The sequence below is a fragment of the Gorilla gorilla genome, chromosome 9 (assembly GCF_029281585.2).
Source record: "Gorilla gorilla gorilla isolate KB3781 chromosome 9, NHGRI_mGorGor1-v2.1_pri, whole genome shotgun sequence".
Lineage (NCBI taxonomy): Eukaryota > Metazoa > Chordata > Mammalia > Primates > Hominidae > Gorilla > Gorilla gorilla.
This window is the reverse complement of record NC_073233.2, coordinates 62,112,951-62,132,462: the sequence shown is the minus strand read 5'-3', so window position 1 is coordinate 62,132,462 and position 19,512 is coordinate 62,112,951. Positions and strand designations below refer to the sequence as shown.

At 39.1% G+C, this 19,512-nt stretch overlaps 2 protein-coding genes across 2 annotated transcripts; one reads left to right on the top strand and one right to left on the bottom strand.

Annotated features, from left to right (window-relative positions):
- The first annotated feature begins 902 nt into the window (after nucleotides 1-902).
- On the top strand, nucleotides 903-1,832 carry LOC101153542 (olfactory receptor 4C46). The gene has a single exon (XM_004051092.4). It carries the CDS (start codon nucleotides 903-905, stop codon nucleotides 1,830-1,832), a length of 930 nt encoding a protein of 309 aa, XP_004051140.4.
- A 10,537-nt stretch (nucleotides 1,833-12,369) lies between these two features.
- On the bottom strand, nucleotides 12,370-13,303 carry LOC101142072 (olfactory receptor 4C12-like). Its single transcript, XM_019036137.3, is given in 2 exon segments — nucleotides 12,370-12,624; nucleotides 12,626-13,303. Coding segments are annotated over 2 exon segments (933 nt in total).
- Nucleotides 13,304-19,512: the final 6,209 nt, after the last annotated feature.

The following is a 19,512-nucleotide window of genomic DNA, read 5'->3' as shown; positions in this document are numbered from 1 at the left end:
CTCTTATATCCTTTTTTTATATTTCTTTCTGTCTCTCTCTGTCACTCTCTGTCACCCAGGCTGGAGTGCAGTGGTGTGATGTTGGCTCACTGTAATTTCTGCCTCCTGAGTTCAAGTAATTTCCCTGCCTGAGCCTCCCGAATAGCTGGGACTACAGGCAAGCACCATCACGCCTGGTTAACTTTTTGTATTTTAGTAGAGATGGGGTTTCACCATGCTGGCCAGGATGGTCTTGATTTCCTGACCTCGTAATCCACCCGCCTAGGCCTCCCAAAGTGCTGGGATTACAGGTGTAAGCCACCGGCCCAGCCACCCAGTTACTTCTTATGTCAAGTACTCTAAATATTCTGCCCACTGGGGTTCGTTTCTCTGACTAACCTGCTTTGCAGAACCTCAGCCCACTTCATCCAAGACATACAAAGACTTGTACTAGTGGGATACTCCAAGATTCCTACTCCTCAAATTCCTCTTCATCTTCCCACTCATATTGACAGTAACCTACCAATGTTCCCCATTTCCTAAAGAATAAATGGCAAATTCCTTAGCTTTACACCATGGCCTTTAAATTCATTGTCAATCTCCCTTTTCAGGTTTAGCTGCTACTGTGTATCCAATCTACTACTTCAGATTGAGCTCTTAGGCCTCCCAGATGATTGAGTATACACACATGACATCCTGACTTTGTTCACAAGAGTTTCTAATGTCGATACTCTTCACAGAGTCTTCACCAAGTAATCCTCAAGAACTGAGAAACTTTATTAACATCTCAAGAAAAACCTTATAGGAATTTACAGTTTAATAAAATTCAAGCATTTATTATTAAAATGGAGTTATGTAATAAATTCAAAGTTGTAATAATAAAAATTTTTACAGGTAATGCAATTAATCATCACAAGAAATACATGGAGAATAGGAATAACATGACAGAGTTTGTTTTGCTGGGGCTTACAGAGAATCCAAAGATGCAGAAAATCATATTTGTTGTGTTTTTTGTCATCTATATCATCACTGTGGTGGGATATGTGCTCATTGTGGTCACCATCACTGCCAGCCCATCACTGGGGTCCCCCATGTACCTTTTCCTGGCCTATCTCTCCTTTATTGATGCCTGCTATTCCTCTGTCAATACCCCTAACCTGATCACACATTCACTCTATGGAAAGAAGACCATCCTATTCAATGGATGCATGACTCAAGTCTTTGGAGAACATTTCTTCGGAGGCGCAGAGGGCATCCTACTTACTGTGATGGCCTATGACCACTATGTGGCCATCTGCAAGCCCTTGCACTATATGACTATCATGAACCGGTGTGTGCGTGCCCTGCTAATGGGAGTGGTGTGGATGGGAGGCTTTCTTCATGCAATAATACAGATCCTCTTCATCTTCCAATTACCTTTCTGTGGTCCTAATGTCATAGATCACTTTATGTGTGATCTGAACCCTTTGCTCAACCTCGCCTGCACTGACACCCATATGCTGGGACTCTGCGTTGCTGCCAACAGTGGATTCATCTGCTTGTTAAACTTTGTCCTCCTGCAGGTCTCCTATGTGGTCATCTTGCGCTCCCTAAAGACTCATAGATTGGAGGCAAGGCACAAAGCCCTCTCCACCTGTGTCTCCCACATCACAGTTGTCATCTTATTCTTTGTGCCCTGCATATTTGTGTACATGAGACCTGCAGCTACTTTACCTATTGATAAAGCAGTTGCTATATTCTACACTATGATAACTCCTATGTTAAACCCCTTAATCTATACCTTGAGGAATGCCCAGATGAAAAACGCCATCAGGAAATTGTGTAGTAGAAAGGACATTTCAGGTGACAAATAAATGTAACTAGAGCTCAACATTGATTCAATTTAGTCATGTCCTTTGTAGGGACATGGATGAAGCTGGAAACCATCATTCTCAGATAACTATCACAAGAACAAAAAACCAAACACCGCATGTTGTCACTCATAGTTGGGAATTGAACAATGAGAACACATGGACACAGGAAAGGGAACATCACACACTGGGGCCTATTGTGGGGTGGGGGGAGGGGGGATAGCATTAGAAGATATACCTAATGTTAAATGACAAGCTAATGGGTGCAGCACACCAACATGGCACATGTATACATATGTAACTAACCTGCATGTTGTGCATATGTACCCTAAAACTTAAAGTATAATTTTTAAAAAAAAGAAAAGGTCAAAAGGACATTTTGGATAATTGCAGTGGGGCAAATGGATTGGATGAAGAAAACATTCACCATATGATTCATAGATTCTGCAATGAGGGGTATAGAAATGGTTCAAGGAAAGAGAGAAAACAACCGAGGACAACTCTGCATATTTGGGAAATTCTACCAAGTTGGGGCTTAGTTTTACTAGTTTCATCCTGTATATGGATTCATAGGCTTTCCTCTCACAAATAAAAGAAATAATAGCATATATTGGTATCTAGCAGTACCATCTGTAACACTTCAAAGAGGTAAGCACTACTATTATCTTCATTTTACAAGTTAGGAAGCTTACAGGAAGGAGAAGATATCAAAATAGATATATTGACGAGCTAGTAACCAAACTATAACTGATTTTCCAGACCATACTCTTAACTGCTATGATATTCTGCCACAGAGTGATAATGAAAATGTCAGTTAATTATACTACTTGCCATTTTGGGACCACAGACTGTGCTAGGCACAATGCATATATTAGTTTGTTATCTAACTAAAAATATAAGAAATTTTATTAACAACTCTGCTTTTTTATTTATCATTATTGATGGTCATTTGTTTTCTGAAACATTATGGTATCTAACCACTTTAAGACTGTAATAGCAATGGGCCATAACCTCTCATGGGTAGGTAATGAAGTTTATATCATGTTTCCAAACGTCAGTGTAGGTTCTGAACGATTTTGTATTGCTCAAGTCACTCATATTATGCTGAAAACCCATCAGAAAGAGTGATGGCTCCATTGAAAGAGCATTTGAATTTCAGGCTGAAATTTCTATTAGTTAAATATACAATCATGGCCCATAAAATACTTGCCTACTAGATAACAATAATTGCCACAAGGTAGCACAATGTCTGGTACGCGATAAACCTCGAATGAATTAATAGAATTATTAAGGAAGGTAAATGAATTCAACAAAATGTAGAGCTAAAAAAAAATAGTACTAATGATAGGAATTGTTTTCTTATCTGATTCAGGCACTAAGGAGAATTCTAGCTGGACCTCTTGGGGGAACACAGTTTGTTTTTACTCCTTACGCTGAAGAATACAAAAGAAATAGAAGCAAATTCCTAGCATATGAACAAATAGCTAATCTTGAAATTTTTCTGCTTTCAGCAACATTTTATCTTATGATTATGAGCTATTTATTTTCTATTCCTCTGTCAATCAGTTTACTTTTTGGTAACATTTTATTATTAAAGGCTGTTTTGGGGAGGGGGCCAAGATTGCCGATTAGAAGCAGCTGAGATCCGTGGCACTCACGGAGAGGAAAGAAAAGGACAAGTGATACAGCATCTTCAACTGAAAGATCCAGGTACTCGCATTTGGGACAGATCAGGGAAACAACTCCACCCACAGAGAATGAAGAAAAGCAGCACAGCGGTATGGCTCACCCAGGAGAAGCAGGGAGCCAAGGGAACCCCCACGATGCAGTAAGGGAATGTGCAACCCCAGAAAACCATGCTTTTCCCATGGATCATTGTAACCCATGGATCAGGAAATCCCCTCGTGAGCCCAGGCCACCAGGGCCTTGGGTCCGACACACACAGCTGTGTAGTCTCCACAGAGCAGCTGCTCAGACACACACAGAGAACGAGGAGCTTTACAAACTCTGGCCCAAGGATCCCCAACAAATTTGTCTGCAACTCAGGCAGGGCGGGAAGTCCATAAGTACCCGTAGGAAGGGGGCTGAATCCAGGAAGCCAAGCCACCTGGGTCTGCAGGCCCCACTCCCACATCACCTCACAAGATAAAAGCTGTTTTGAAGATTATATAGCTGTGTATGTATCCAAAGCCATTTCGGAATAAATATACTTCATTCATTCTTTCTATTTTTTATTCATTAGTTAACAAGTATTTAGAGCCCAAGGAATGCATCAGGTACATTGAAAATTGCTGGGGCATCAGTGGTGAATAAAGAGAAACCCAGGTGTTGCCTTCACAGAGCTGAGGATTCACTGAGAGGCTACCAAAGGAGAAAAGACATAGACCTGAGGGGTCTACTAAAAATATAAAAATTAACTCAGTGTGGTGGCAGGCACCTGTAATCCCAGCTACTTGGGAGGCTGAGGCAGGAGAATCGTTTGAACCTGGGAGGCAGAGGTTGCAGTGAGCTGAGATCATGCCATTGCACTTCAGCCTGGACGACAGTGTGAGACTATGTCAAAAAAGTAAAACAAAGAAAGAAGGAACGAAAAGAAAAGAAAAGTCAGCAGAATGAATAGGTATGAAGCTGAGAGCAGTGCTTGTAGGAGAGAGAATACATAACAAAGGCCTAGAAGGTGAAAAGTGTATGCAGGAAACCTAATGAGTGCAATACGGCCACGATCACTAATTCACTCATTCACTCAGCAATTATTTACTGAAACCCCAACTTGTGTGCCAGGCACCATGACAGACACTGAGCTTATAAAGTCTTGTAAACTGTAAGACATGAAGCTAGAGAGATAGGGAAAGAGAATATCAAGAAGGGTCTTATAGTTGTGTTAAGACTTAATGCCATGGGAGAAACAGGGAAGGTATATTTAAGACAGAGAGTGATACAGCTAGATTTTAATTTTCTAATGATAATCCCAACTACAGTATGTAAAATGGATTGAAGGATCAAGACTGGAGGCAGGAGAGCACCTAGGGGTTTATTGTAATTATTTCAGTGTGAAAGGCTGGAGGCCTCAGCCCTGGTGTTGTCAGTTAGGAAGCAGAATGTGGTGGACACTATTATGTCCAGCTCAAATCCCCTTTACCAGGCCAGTGCACATATACCCCAACTACTGTGTCTCTGGGCTGCTAATAGCTCACAGCCTTGTCCTTTTCTGGACAATTGCACCAGATAAAATGGGAGCTGCATCACTTGGGGTATTTTGTTCCCTCTCCCAGGGCCCGCCAGAAATGATTGACTGGAATAGGGTTTAAGAGGTTAGTTCCTTTGTCTCAAGGTGGAAGCAGTTCTGTAGTACAATGTATACCTCAGAGCTCCCGGGGCTCCAGGCTAGAGGCAGACTAGTTGAGACTACATCCTTCCTTCCCTACTATAGTATGTTTCCTTCAATCTTTTCCCCTTATAAATCACGTTTATTAAAATTCCCATATCATCCTCTGAACCTAGGGAACTCAAACTAACCTGGAGAGATATAGAAAGTTTTGAAGATTATTTTTGAATTCTAAACAAAAGAACTTGATATAGGATGAAGATGAGAGAGAGAGAAGTCACAGATGAAACCTGGGCCCTGGCTTAGATCACTGTATGGAAGGAAGAGAGAGAAGATTAATGAGGCTTCGAATATGTTGAACGATGTTCAAGTGTTAATGTGGTATTAAATATTACTCACATAGGTGATCCTAGGACCTATCCTCAGAAACAAGCCCTGGAGGCAAGGCACAGAGGCAGAATCGTGGTTGACAGGGGTTGGGGGAATGGGCATAATGTGGAGACGTAGGTCTGAAAGTACAACATTTCAGTTAAACGAAGTGAATAAAGTCCTGAAGATCAAATGAACAGCCTGGTGATTATACTTAATAATAATAATGTAATGTATACTTGAAATTTACTGGGAGAATAGATCTTAAATCTTACCAAAAAAATAGTACCTATGTGAGGTGAGAGCTATGACAACTAGCTTGATTGTGGTAATCATTTTACCATATATACATATGTCAAAACATTACATTGCATACCTTAAATATATGCAATTTTTGTTAGTCAGTATTACCTCAATAAAGCTAAGAAATATTAGAAATTAAATGATGTGATATAATTATTTAATAATACATAGTTGATTTTTTATTTTAAAGATGCTAATATTTGTCTTATTATTCTAAGTGAAGTAACTCAGGAATGGAGAACCAAACATTGTATATTCTCACTGATATGTGGGAGCTAAGCTATGAGGACAGAAAGGCATAAGAATCATACAATAGACTTTGGGGACTTGGGGAGAAGATTGGGAGGGGGTTGAGGGATAAATAACAGCAAATATGGGGCAGTGTATATTGCTTGGGTGATTGGTGAATCAGGATCTCACAAAACTCCACTAAAGAACTTACTCAGAGGAGTACCCAGGCATGTGAGGTGTCAGTCTTCTCCTAATGGGGGGTACCTCCCAGTTAGGCTACTCGGGGGTCAGGAAAAAACTTGAGGAGGCAGTCTGTCCATTCTCAGATCTCCAGCTGCGTGCTGGGAGAATTACGACTCCCTTCAAAGCTGTCAAACAGGGACATTTAAGTCTGCAGAGGACTAAATGCCCACAAGAGAAAGCAGGAAATATATAAAAGTGACACCCTAATATCACAATTAAAAGAACAAGAGAAGCAAGAGCAAACACATTCAAAAGCTAACAGAAGGCAAGACATAACTAAGATCAGAGCAGAACTGAAGGAAATAGAGACACGAAAAACCTTCAAAAAATCAATGAATCCAGGAGATGGTTTTTTGAAAAGATCAACAAAGTTGATAGACCACTAGCAAGACTAATAAAGAAGAAAAGAGGGAAGAATCAAATAGAGGCAATAAAAAATGATAAAGGGGTTATCACCACCGATCCCACAGAAATACAAACTACCATCAGAGAATACTATAAACACCTCTAGGCAAATAAACTAGAAAATCTAGAAGAAATGGATAAATTCCTCAATACATACACCCTCCCAAAACTAAACAAGGAATAAGTTGAATCTCTGAATAGGCCAATAACAGGCCTGAAATTGAAGCAATAATTAATAGCTTACCAACCAAAAAAAGTCCAGGACCAGACGGATTCACAGCCGAATTCTACCAGAGGTACAAGGAGGACCTGGTACCACTCCTTCTGGAACTATTCCAATCAACAGAAAAAGAGGGAATCCTCCCTAAGTCATTTTATGAGGCCAGCATCATCCTCATACCAAAGCCAGGCAGAGACACAATAAAAAAAGAGAATTTTAGAACAATATCCTTGATGAACATCAATGCAAAAATCCTCAAAATAATACTGGCAAACCGAAACCAGCAGCACATCAAAAAGCTTATCCATGATTATCAAGTGGGCTTCATCCCTGGGATGCAAGGCTGGTTCAACATATGCAAATCAATAAATGTAATCTATCATATAAACAGAACCAAAGACAAAAACCACATGATTATCTCCATAGATGCAGAAAACGCCTTTGACAAAATTCAACAACCCTTCATGCTAAAAACTCTCAATAAATTAGGTATTGATGGGACGTATCTCAAAATAATAAGAGCTGTCTATGACAGACCCACAGCCAATATCATACTGAATGGACAAAAACTAGAAGCATTCCCTTTGAAAACTGGCACAAGACAGGGATGCCCTCTCTTACTACTCCTATTCAAAATACTGTTGGAAGTTCTGGCCAAGGCGATCAGGCAGGAGAAGGAAATAAAGGGTATTCAATTAGGAAAAGAGGAAGTCAAATTGTCCCTGTTTGCAGATGACATAATTGTATATCTAGAAAACCCCATCGTCTCAGCCCAAAATCTCCTTAAGCTGATAGGCAACTTCAGCAAAGTCTCAGGATACAAAATCAATGTGCAAAAATCACAGGCATTCTTATACACAAACAACAGACAAACAGAGAGCCAAGTCATGAGTGAACTCCCATTCACAGTTGCTTCAAAGAGAATAAAATACCTAGGAATCCAACTTACAAGGGATGTGAAGGACCTCTTCAAGGAGAACTACAAACCAATGCTCAATGAAATAAAAGAGGATACAAACAAATGGAAGAACATTCCATGCTCATGGGTAGGAAGAACCAATATCGTGAAAATGGCCATGTTGCCCAAGGTAATATATACATTCAATGCCATCCCCATCAAGCTAACAATGACTTTCTTCACAGAATTGGAAAAAAAAAAATACTTTAAAGTTCATATGGAATCAAAAAAGAGCCCGCATTGCCAAGTCAATCCTAAGCCAAAAGAAGAAAGCCAGAGGCATCACGCTACCTGACTTCAAACTATACTACAAGGCTACAGTAAACAAAACAGCATGGTACTGGTACCAAAACAGAGATATACACCAATGGAACAGAACAGAACCCTCAGAAATAATGTCACATATCTACAACCATCTGATCTTTGACAAACCAGACAAAAACAAGAAATGGGGAAAGGATTCCCTATTTAATAAATGGTGCTGGGAAAACTGGCTAGCCATATGTAGAAGGCTGAAACTGGATCCCTTCCTTACACCTTATACAAAAATCATTCAAGATGGATTAAAGACTTAAATGTTACATCTAAAACCATCAAAAGCCAAAATTGACAAATGGGCTCTAATTAAACTAAAGAGCTTCTGCACAGCAAAAGAAACTACCATCAGAGTGAACAGGCAACCTACAGAATGGGAGAAAATTTTTGCAATCTACTCATCTGACAAAGGGCTAATATCCAGAATCTATTACGAACTCAAACAAATTTACAAGAAAAAAACAAACAACCCCATCAAAAAGTGGGGAAAGGATATGAACAGACACTTCTCAAAAGAAGACATTTATGCAGCCAAAAGACACATGAAAAAATGCTCATCATCCCTGGCCATCAGAGAAATGCAAATCAAAACCACAATGAGATACCATCTCACACCAGTTAGAATGGCCATCATTAAAAAGTCAGGAAACAACAGGTGCTGGAGAGGATGTGGAGAAATGGGAACACTTTTATACTGTTGGTGGGACTGTAAACCAGTTCAACCACTGTGGAAGTCAGTGTGGCGATTCCTCAGGGATCTAGACCTAGAAATACCATTTGACCCAGCCATCTCATTACTGGGTATATACCCAAAGGACTATAAATTATGCTGCTATAAAGACACATGCACACGTATGTTTATTGCAGCACTATTCACAATAGCAAAGACTTGAAACCAAGCCAAATGTCCAACAATGATAGACTGGATTAAGAAAATGTGGCACATATAGACCATGGAATACTATGCAGCCATAAAAAATGATGAGTTCATGCCCTTTGTAGGGACACGGATGAAACTGGAAACCATCATTCTCAGCAACCTATCGCAAGGACAAAAAACCACACACTGCATGTTCTCACTCATAGGTGGGAATTGAACAATGAGAACACATGGACAAAGGAAGAGGAACATCACACACCGGGGCCTGTTGTGGGGTGGGGGGAGGGGGAAGGATAGAATTAAGATACATACCTAATATTAAATGATGAGTTAACGGGTGCAACACACCAACATGGCACATGTATACATATGTAACTAACCTGCACGTTGTGCACATGTACCCTATAACTTAAAGTATAATAAAAAAAGAACCTTCTCATGTAACCAAATACCACCTGTACCCCAATACCTTATGGAAAAAAAAATTTAAAAACACATACAATGGATTATACCAAGAAAAAGATACTAATATTTGTGATTAATATCTTCCTAAATCCAAACTGTTCATGAAAAGCATAATATGTTAAGTGAAGTTTGGCTTATCTATGACAGTTGATGGAATTATTAATGCTACGTCAAAGTATAAAATCATTCAGGAATGAGCTGGATGTGGAAGGTAGAGCTGGAGGTTGAGGCAGGGTGGTCTGTGGAACACAGATTCAGGGATACAAATGGGAATGGAGAATGAGATATCTCTGATTACAGCTTTTAATCTTTTTTATTCCATCAGTAATAGTAGGAAATAGAAGTGCGTGGAAAAAAGTTAAACTAATATAAACAATGAAGTGCACTGTGCATATAAGTCATCTTTATTAAGGCTGTTTACCTAATGATCCTCTCTAAGACCACCTGTACATGCTCAGTGGGGAACCCTTGTGAAAGTTTTAACAAGCATTACCAGTTTCACTGACAACCTTTCTATCCAGACTCTCTGGTCATCTTTATTAATTTCTTCACTACTCTAGAATGAGTCAAAAGACACTCTAGAATTGTGTCCCAGGAATCTCTGCTGCATCCATCTTCTACTCACCACTCTAAAATTTCTTGGGTATCTTCATGCCAGGTACCTGTCTTGATGACTTATGTGTGATTTTGCCTTTCTGCCAGACTTAAGTTTCAGTCACCCTTGGATATCAATTCTGGTTGTGTCCCTGATTGCTATATATTTCAGATTTTCTCATAACTTTACCTTTCTACACATTCCTGTTCCCGTTCTAGTGCCAAAGTCTAACACCTAGTGACCCTTCATATACCTTTCGATAAAGGAGAAGAAACTAGATCCTTCATGCTTTGAAGAGTATTACAACTGCCAAATCATGAAAATTCAGTTAAAAGTTTAAATAAGCCAGGCATGTGCCTCATTTTTTAATCCCAGCACTTTGGGAGGCTGAGGTGGATGGATCACCTGAGGTCGGGAGTTCGAGACCCACATGGCCAACAAGGTGAAACCCCGTCTCTACTAAAAATATAAAAATTATCCAGGCATGGTGGCACATGCCTGTAGTTCCAGCTACTCGGGAGGCTGGGAGAATTTCTTTAACCCAGGAGACCAAATTGTGCCACTGCACTCCAGCCTGGGTGACAGAATAAGACTCTGTCTCAAAAAAAATTCCAAGTAATTGTTCATCTTCTGTCTATGTGTCTTCAGTGAAAGAATTAATCAGATACCAGTGCATAGCTAATAATGAAATTATAACGTGAGATTATACAGATTCTTTTAATAAATTGTGTTCTTTTCATTTTTAGACTTTACAATAAAAGAATAGTTGCAGCTACCTACTACCAACAAAGTGTGTAGAATAAGGAGCCATATCTCAATTTATATCTCATTCTGCCACTAACTTGAGGTTTGATCAAATCATGCCATATATATGCACTTCAATATCCTGTAAAATGTGTTACAAGAATTAAGGATAAAATTTGGGTGCTATTTATCAATGTATTGCCTCTCAGCTCCAAATACAACTTCATTGCCTGCTGCATATTAATGAAAATAAGCCGTGTAGAAATTTATCCTCTGCACCTAGTCTTCTTTGATGCTAAGTTTTGCCGGTATAGGAAATAAAAAGGGGCATCTCTTCCTGATTTAAACATGTTTCTGTTTTCATCTTACTCTATGTAGCTTCCAGCACATGTGTTTGGCTGGGGGAGGGAGAGGTATTCAGAAGTGCTCACTTCCATTGAGTTTCACTGACAACTTTACGGAAAATTTCCCATTGAGTTTCAATGGTGCCTCTGCAGGGAGATTCCAGTAAATCACACAGATACTCCAGCAATCAGTTTTCCAAAACTGCCTATCTATAATGGGGTAGCCTTGGTCCACCTGCACCCCAGAGGGTTATTTCCTCCTTGCCAGTCCAGGCTACAATTCCGCATTTACCTGCCTCAGTCCACCAGTATCCCAGTGAAAGTCTCCCTGCTGGCCAGTCCCAGACAAGTTTCTTGTGGGGCAGCTTCTGTCCAGCTACTATGAACTAGTTCTGGCCCAAGACTACCCAGCGAATTTCTCCATCATCCAATGGGCAACAACTACACTTTCTTCAAAATATTGGAATCTCAGCCTTGGGAAGGGAGCCCAGCTCCCAGATGTGTTCCTTTCTTAGATACTCATCTCTCAGTCACAGGACATTCTTTACTTCTTTATAGTTAATACCTTGATATAATTAATAATTTTATGTAAATTTTCACTGATTAAATCGGGGAAGCTGTGTGATCTGTCTCCTGATTGAACCCTAACTGATACAATATGGAAAAAACTTAATAAAATGCAGTCTTGCAGGCATTAGATGAACAGTACATCTTTTTACAATACGACCAATATATAGTGACCAATAAAATTTACAAAAGAAAGTATGTATATATTAAGCCAGAGTCCAAAGTAAAGAAATATCATTAAACATGTTAATTTCGATAATCATCTGTAACCAACTGCTTAATATTATATAATAAGATTATTTTAATATCAATCTAATCTACATTTATACTTTTTAGCATCTAGAGATGTTTCAATTTTCCAGGCAATTGATGAATATGTATTAATTAAAAAACAATAGTGGTGATGACAAGAGTGTAGGATAAGAGACAGTAAGCTTTACAGTCCAAGCTTTAGCTTTATGCTTTACTGACTATCTGCAAGCATTAGCTAGCCCCTTGTTAGAGTTGACATATTCATCTACAAATCAAGAAGCTTAAATACCTATTACCTCTATGTTGAGTGCTCAATGGTCTTATCTAATCATTATCTGAAATCACTTTTTTTCTCCAAAGCTCCCTTATCACACTTTTTAACTCAGAATTTCTGAGTGTGTAGATCAAAGGATTTAACATTGGAACCACCATAGTATAAAATACAGCAGCAGCTTTTTCAATGGGCAGAGTGGTCACTGGGCGCAGATACACAAATATACAGGGCACAAAGAATAAGACAATTACTATGATGTGAGAAATACAGGTGGAGAGGGCTTTACCCTTCCCCTCCAAGCTTTTTTGAGTTCTTTAAAGATCTCAAGATGATCACATAGGATACCATCTAGAGAAGGAAGTTTAATAGGCAGATGAACCCACTGTTGGCAGCAACAAAGAGACCAAGGGTGTGAGTGTCCAGGCAAACAAGTTTTAACAAAGGGTACAAGTCACACATGAAGTGGTCTATTACATTGGGGCCACAGAAGGGCAGCCATACTGTAAAGAGAATCTGAATAGTTGCATGGAGAAATCCTCCCATCCAGGCCACTACCACTAGGAGAATGCACAGGCTTTGGCTCATGATGGTTGTGTAGTGCAGAGGTTTGCAGATGGCCACATAGTGGTCACAGGCCATCACTGTCAGCAGGATGATCTCAGTAGCACCAAAAATGTGTTCTGCGTAGGCTTGAGCCATACACCCATTAAAGGAGATGATTTTCTTCTCATGAAGGGAATCGACAATCAACTTAGGAGCTGAAGAAGAAGAATAAACTGTGTCTATCAAAGAAAGGTGGGTCAGGAAGAAGTACATGGGGGAGCTCAGAGCCTGGCTGGTGGTAACAGTAACCACAATGAGCAGGTTGCCTGAAAGTGTTATCATGTAAAGAAACAAAAATACTGCAAACATGATTTTCTCCATTTTAGGGTTCTGTGTAAGACCTGTTAAAATGAATTCAGTCACATTCCTTTTATTCTTCATCTATGTAGCGTGGATGATAAAACCTCCAGGAAGGAATATTTTACCTTTAGAAAAAAAAAGGAAAAAAAAAGAAGCATAAAAGAATCAAATAGTCCAAAACTTTGTCTTTTCATTACTCTGCCATCTCACAGATGATTCCTTCTGCTCCCAAAATTCTCTAGGAATAGGTACCCGTAAACTTCTCTAGCTGACTTCTTAGTTTTTTATTAGCCTGACCTCAAAAATATTCTTAGAAGACATGGGACAGCCAGAAGAGAGAGATTCCATTTCCTAGAGGGTAGCTGTTTCAAAACTTCACTTAGACATCAATATGATAGATTAATGCATTCATTAGAGGTAATAGTTTTGGAGACTAATAAGACTTTAAAATGTATGTATGAAATAACATGAACTAAAAACCATAAAATAGTCTGTATATCTTAATTATAATTATGCAAATATTCTATAGGTTAAAAGTTAGTGATAATAGTTATAGATTTAGTATTTGAAGATTATGGGTTTTATAGGTATATTTTAGTAACAAAATTTAACTTCAAAAATTTTAGTTATAAAATTTTATATAGGTTTTGTTTTACCTACGTTAAAACATATGGGTAGAGAAAAGTTGGTAAGGAAAAAATACATTTAGGACATTTAGTTCTGGATGTGAAACTATGGGTGATTTTTATCTCTATGTTGTTTAGTATTTTCTACAGCTTGCATAACTACCTGTATAGTCAGAAAAGAAATATAGTTTCTATATATTTTCTTGGAGACCTGAAGCTGGAATCATAAATGTTTACATTGAGCAGAATATGTAAGAAAACAAACATAGGGAATTGTACCTTGGTACATGACAGGAATCCAGAAAATAGCTGGGTATAGTTGAAATAACTACTATAATGTGCTCATTAAATTTTTGTCACCAAGTCACCAAATGGACACAGTTAGAGTGCCTGACTGGACCCTAACTTTTCTGAAAAGATCAGGACAGAGGATGAGGCTGCCATGACTGCCCATGGATCTTTTAGAATCTTCCTAATATCATCTTTAGTCTACCAGTCAAAGATTGGTGATCTCTGGTTTTATATCATTGATATGATAGCCAATAAGTCAAGTCTGAATAATCAATGAGAATCTCCTTAATACATAGTCTATTTTCATTTACTTGAAGAAGAATGCACATTTCATTCAATTAACTTTAAGATAGTACTTAAAACTAAGTTTTGCTATTATTAATTCTCACTTTTTCCTAGACTTCAGATTTTTTTTTCTTTATCTTTATGTGTTCTTAAAGCACAAAGGCAGTGGTGGGTAAGATGAATTGCCTCTGTTTCATGAGTACATGAAAAGGTAACATCTTCCTGATGATCCCACAAATGCTTCATTGAGAAGCGGGCCTAAGAGCTCCAAGCTCTAGGATCATGGTCTCCCTTCTGGATAGCCCAATGCTCCAGAGAATCCTTTCAGGGACAAGAACTCTTGAGAATAAGGTTGGATGCCCTTCTAATTACCAACTTTCCCTAGAGGAGAAGGCTTTTGAGAGAACCAACAATCAACTAATGTTTTTACAACTTCCTGAAGGTCTGTTCCAAAGGTTAGACTTCCTGACCAAAACCAGACAGAAAACTCCAAACTTGACTCATTCATTTTCAATATCTCACTTATTCAATTTCTTGCAAGTCTTGAAGTAATTAGAATATATTTAAAGAGCAGTTCTTTTTACAATTTTCATCTCCTTCCTATTTCCCTGCAGACACAAACTTACAAACAGAACAACTCAGTCTCATGTTCAAAATTCATGTCTTTGTTGTTCACTGTTAATTGGGAGAATCGAGCCAAAGATAGCACAGAACTAATCCAAAGATATAGTGTGCCTATTACCATTTAAATCCTCTAATACTCATATTTTTACAGAAATTAGAAATGGAGAAAAGTGTCAACCTAGCAGAAAGACCTTGATATTCCATAAAAGGGCCCTCAGACTGCAATTGAGAGGCAAGGACATAAACAAACTTCTTCCCAGAGAAACCGTTGTTACCTTTTTAAATTTCATATACTAGTTTTGAAATGCAAACTTTTAGTACCACTCTGCTTTTCCCCATTCTTACTTTCTAGCATGCAGAGATTTATTTTTATACCCTGTACTTCCTATAATAATTGTTCATTTTTATTGTGTATTTGTCATGTGCTTGGTACTATACTAAATGCTTTACATGCATTTTTTCACTTAATCTTCACAACAATGCTTTGAAGATGGTACACAATTATCCATATTTGAAAGAAAAGTAAACTGTGATGAGAAGAAAACTTACCCAAAATTACACTGTTAATAAAAAAAAAAAAAAAACAGAGAAGCCTGTATTCAAGCACAAGATGTCTGCGTCTAGCTCTTCAGCATTTAACCAGTGCTTCTCTAGTATCAATCCAGTTTACTTCTGGGACTCAGCATTGCCAGAGTTTGGACAAGTGGACTAGTACCTAAAGCTAACACCTGTGACCATAAGAAATTAATGGCATTCCTTTTGCTAAGCTAAGAAATGCAGAGTCAGATGTAATGAGTTCTAGGGTCCAGCTGGACAAGACTCTAGAATTGTTAGACATTAAAAATCCTGAGGTACCTTGCACTGCATCAACTTATCCATACTTTAAAGATGAAGAAACTGAAGTCTCAAGAGGTAACATCCGAGAAAACACAGCTGATTTATTTTTGGCAGAGAAGAATAAGAAAATCTATGTCTAATAATTCCCAACAAAATTAATTTTTTTCCATCACATCTGGCCTTCCTTAAGATAGCTTAATACAAGTGTAGACAAGGAAAAATCACCCTACAGTGACAAAATTAACTTTCATGTCTTATCTTTACTAATACCTGTCTTGATTGTCTAAGAAAGAGGCTAAGTCTTAGTTCAGGGATGAAGAAATGCAGCCATATTGCTAAGACCACATCCATTGTGGCAGAAACAAGTTCTCATCTGGTTAAAACAATATCTGGGATCACATCAATAGAGTCAAAATAAAAAATACCCCTAAGCTTGGAGTTTAATATAGATTCCTAATTACAGCAGAGGGTACACTCTTTACTTGCAGATCCTGTATTTTAATGCACTTGCCTTTTGATCTCAGTCTTAGAGCTAAAGTTTTCATTTGAATAAAATAATCCAAATTCTCTCCTTCTCTTACTTCCCATACTGACCTGTCCTGAGCTCAGTGAAGGTCACACACCCTATCAGCTCTACTTTAATTTTGCCTTTCTTTATTTTCAATTGTTTCTCATATCTCCTGCTACTAGTACAAGGTGAGATTTTCCCTCTTTTTCTCCCTGGGGACTTTCAAAGTCAGAGTATTATTTCAAGGAAATGAGTGATTCTACATAAACCAATCTCTGACTATCATTACATCATATGCCCTACCCCTGGAGAAAATCCTCAATGACCCATCCACCTACTGCACTCTCTCCACACTTAAAAGCCTAGAAATTGACTGAAGAATCCATGAAATGTTAACCTTTTCCTGATAAATTGTAGTTATATCAATATACAGTGAGGAGAATAAATATTTCTGCAAATTATCCTAAAACATTTAGAAGGGATTCACCATCAAATATCAGATGTAATACTTTAATGGTTTCAATTATAAACCCCTTGGGAGAAAGAGGAAATGTAAGAAACTGGATTAAGAATAAGCACTTTCAGGTAACTTACTGTGATTGCCTCTATAGTTTAGGAGAATGGCCAATGTATTCAGAAATAGGAAGTAACCATTATAGGTACCTGTTCAAACAGCATGTTATGTAATGTATATACCCAAGCCTCCACTGACTGCACAATTTTACAAAAAGCACAGAATGTCAAGATGACACAAATTTCTTCAAATGGATTCAGCAGGCATTTTCAAAACTCCAATGCCTTTGAAGTTCAAGTTAAAGGTAAAGAAAATGTCAGTTGAATTTGAAACTCCAAGTTCTTAGTTACTAAATAGAATCTTCTGATCTTCTCCAGCATATATATCTATATTGTAGAGGAAGGGACAAAAGTGAGGAGTCAAGATGGCCGAATAGGAACAGCTCCAGTCTACAGCTCCCAGTGTGAGCAACGCTGAAAGTGGGTGATTTCTGCATTTCCAATGGAGGTACCAGGTTCATCTCACTGGGGAGTGCCAGACAGTAGCTGCAGGTCAGTGGGTGCAGTGCACGGGTTGCAAGCTGAAGCAAGGTGAGGCATCACCTCATCCAGGAAGTGCAAGGAGTCAGGGAATTCCCTTTCCTAGAAAAAGAAAGTGGTGACAGATGGCACCTGGAAAACCGGATCACTCCCACACTAATACTGTGCATTTCCAACGGGCTTAAAAAACGGCACACCAGGAGATTATATCCCAAACATGGCTCAGAGGGTCCTATGCCCAAGGACTCTCACTCATTGCTAGCACAGCAGCCCGAGATGAAACTGCAAGGTGGCAGCGAGGCTGGGGGAGGGGCACCCATCACTGCCAAGTTAGTTGTTTGATTAGGTAAACAAAACGGCAAGGAAGCTCGAACTGGGTGGAGCCCACTACAGCTCAAGGAGGCCTCCTTGCCCCTGTAGGCTCCACCTCTGGGGGCAGGGCACAGACAAACAAAAAGACAGCAGTAAACTCTGCAGAACTAAATGTCCCTCCCTGACAGCTTTGAAGAGAGTAGTGGTTCTCCCAGCATGCAGCTGGAGATCTGAGAATGGGCAGACTGCCTCCTCAAGTGGGTACTTGACACCTAAGTAGCCTAACTGGGAGGCACCCCCCAACTAGGGGTGAACTGACACCTCACACAGCTGGGTACTCCTCTGAGACAAAACTTCCAGAGGAACTATCAGGCAGCAGCATCTGCAGTTCACCAATATCCGCTGTTCTGCAGCCACCACTGCTGATACCCAGGCAAACAATGTCTGGAGTGGACCTCTAGTAAACTACAACAGACCTGCAGCTGAGGGTCCTGTCTGTTAGAAGGAAAACTAACAAACAGAAAGGACATCCACACCAAAAACCAATCTGTACGTCACCATCATCAAAGATGAAAGGTAGATAAAACCACAAAGATGAGAAAAAAAACAGAGCAGAAAAACTGGAAACACTAAAAATCAGAGTGCCTCTCCTCCTCAAAAGGAACACAGCTCCTCACCAGCAATAGAACAAAGCTGGATGGAGAATGACTTTGATGAGTTGAGACAATAAGGCTTCAGATGATCAAACTACTCCAAGCAACAGTGGGAAACTCAAACCAATGGCAAAGAAGTTAAAGGCATTGAAAAAAAATTAGACGAATGTATAACTAGAATAACCAATGCAGAGAAGTCCTTAAAGGACCTGATGGAGCTGAAAACCAAGGCACGAGAGCTACGTGATGAACGTGGAAGCCTCAGAAGCTGATGTGATCAACTGGAAGAAAGCGTATCAGAGATGAAGGCAAAATGAGTGAAATGAAGCAAGAAGAGAAGTTTAGAGAAAAAAGAATGAAAAGAAAAGAACAAAGCCTCCAAAAGATATGGGACAGTGTGAAAAGACCAAACCTACGTCTGATTGGTGGACCTGAAAGTGACAGGGAGAATGGAACCAAGCTGGAAAACACTCTGCAGGATATTATCCAGGAGAACTTCCCCAACCTAGCAAGGCAGGCCAATATTCAAATTCAGGAAGTACAGAGAATGCCAAAAAGATACTCCTCGAGAAGAGCAACTCCAAGACACATAATTGTCAGATTTACTAAACATGAAATGAAGGAAAAAATGTTAAGGGCAGCCAGAGAGAAAGGTTGGGTTACCCACAAAGGGAAGCCCATCAGACTAACAGCTTTTCAGCAGAAAAGCTACAAGCCAGAAGAGAGTGGGGACCAATATTCAACATTCTTAAAGAAAAGAATTTTCAACCCAGAATCTCATATCCAGCTAAACTAAGCTTCATAAAGTGCAAGAGAAATAAAATACTTTACAGACAAGCAAATGCTGAGAGATTTTGTCACCACCAGGCCTTCCCTAAAAGAGCTCCTCAAGGAAGCACTAAACATCGAAAGGAACAATTGGTACCAGCCACTGCAAAAACATGCCAAATTGTAAAGACCATCAAGGCTAGGAAGAAACTGCATCATCTAACGAGCAAAATAACCAGCTACCATCATAATGACAGGATCAAATTCACACATAACAATATTAAATTTAAATGTAAATGGCCTAAATGCCCCAATTAAAAGACACACTGGCAA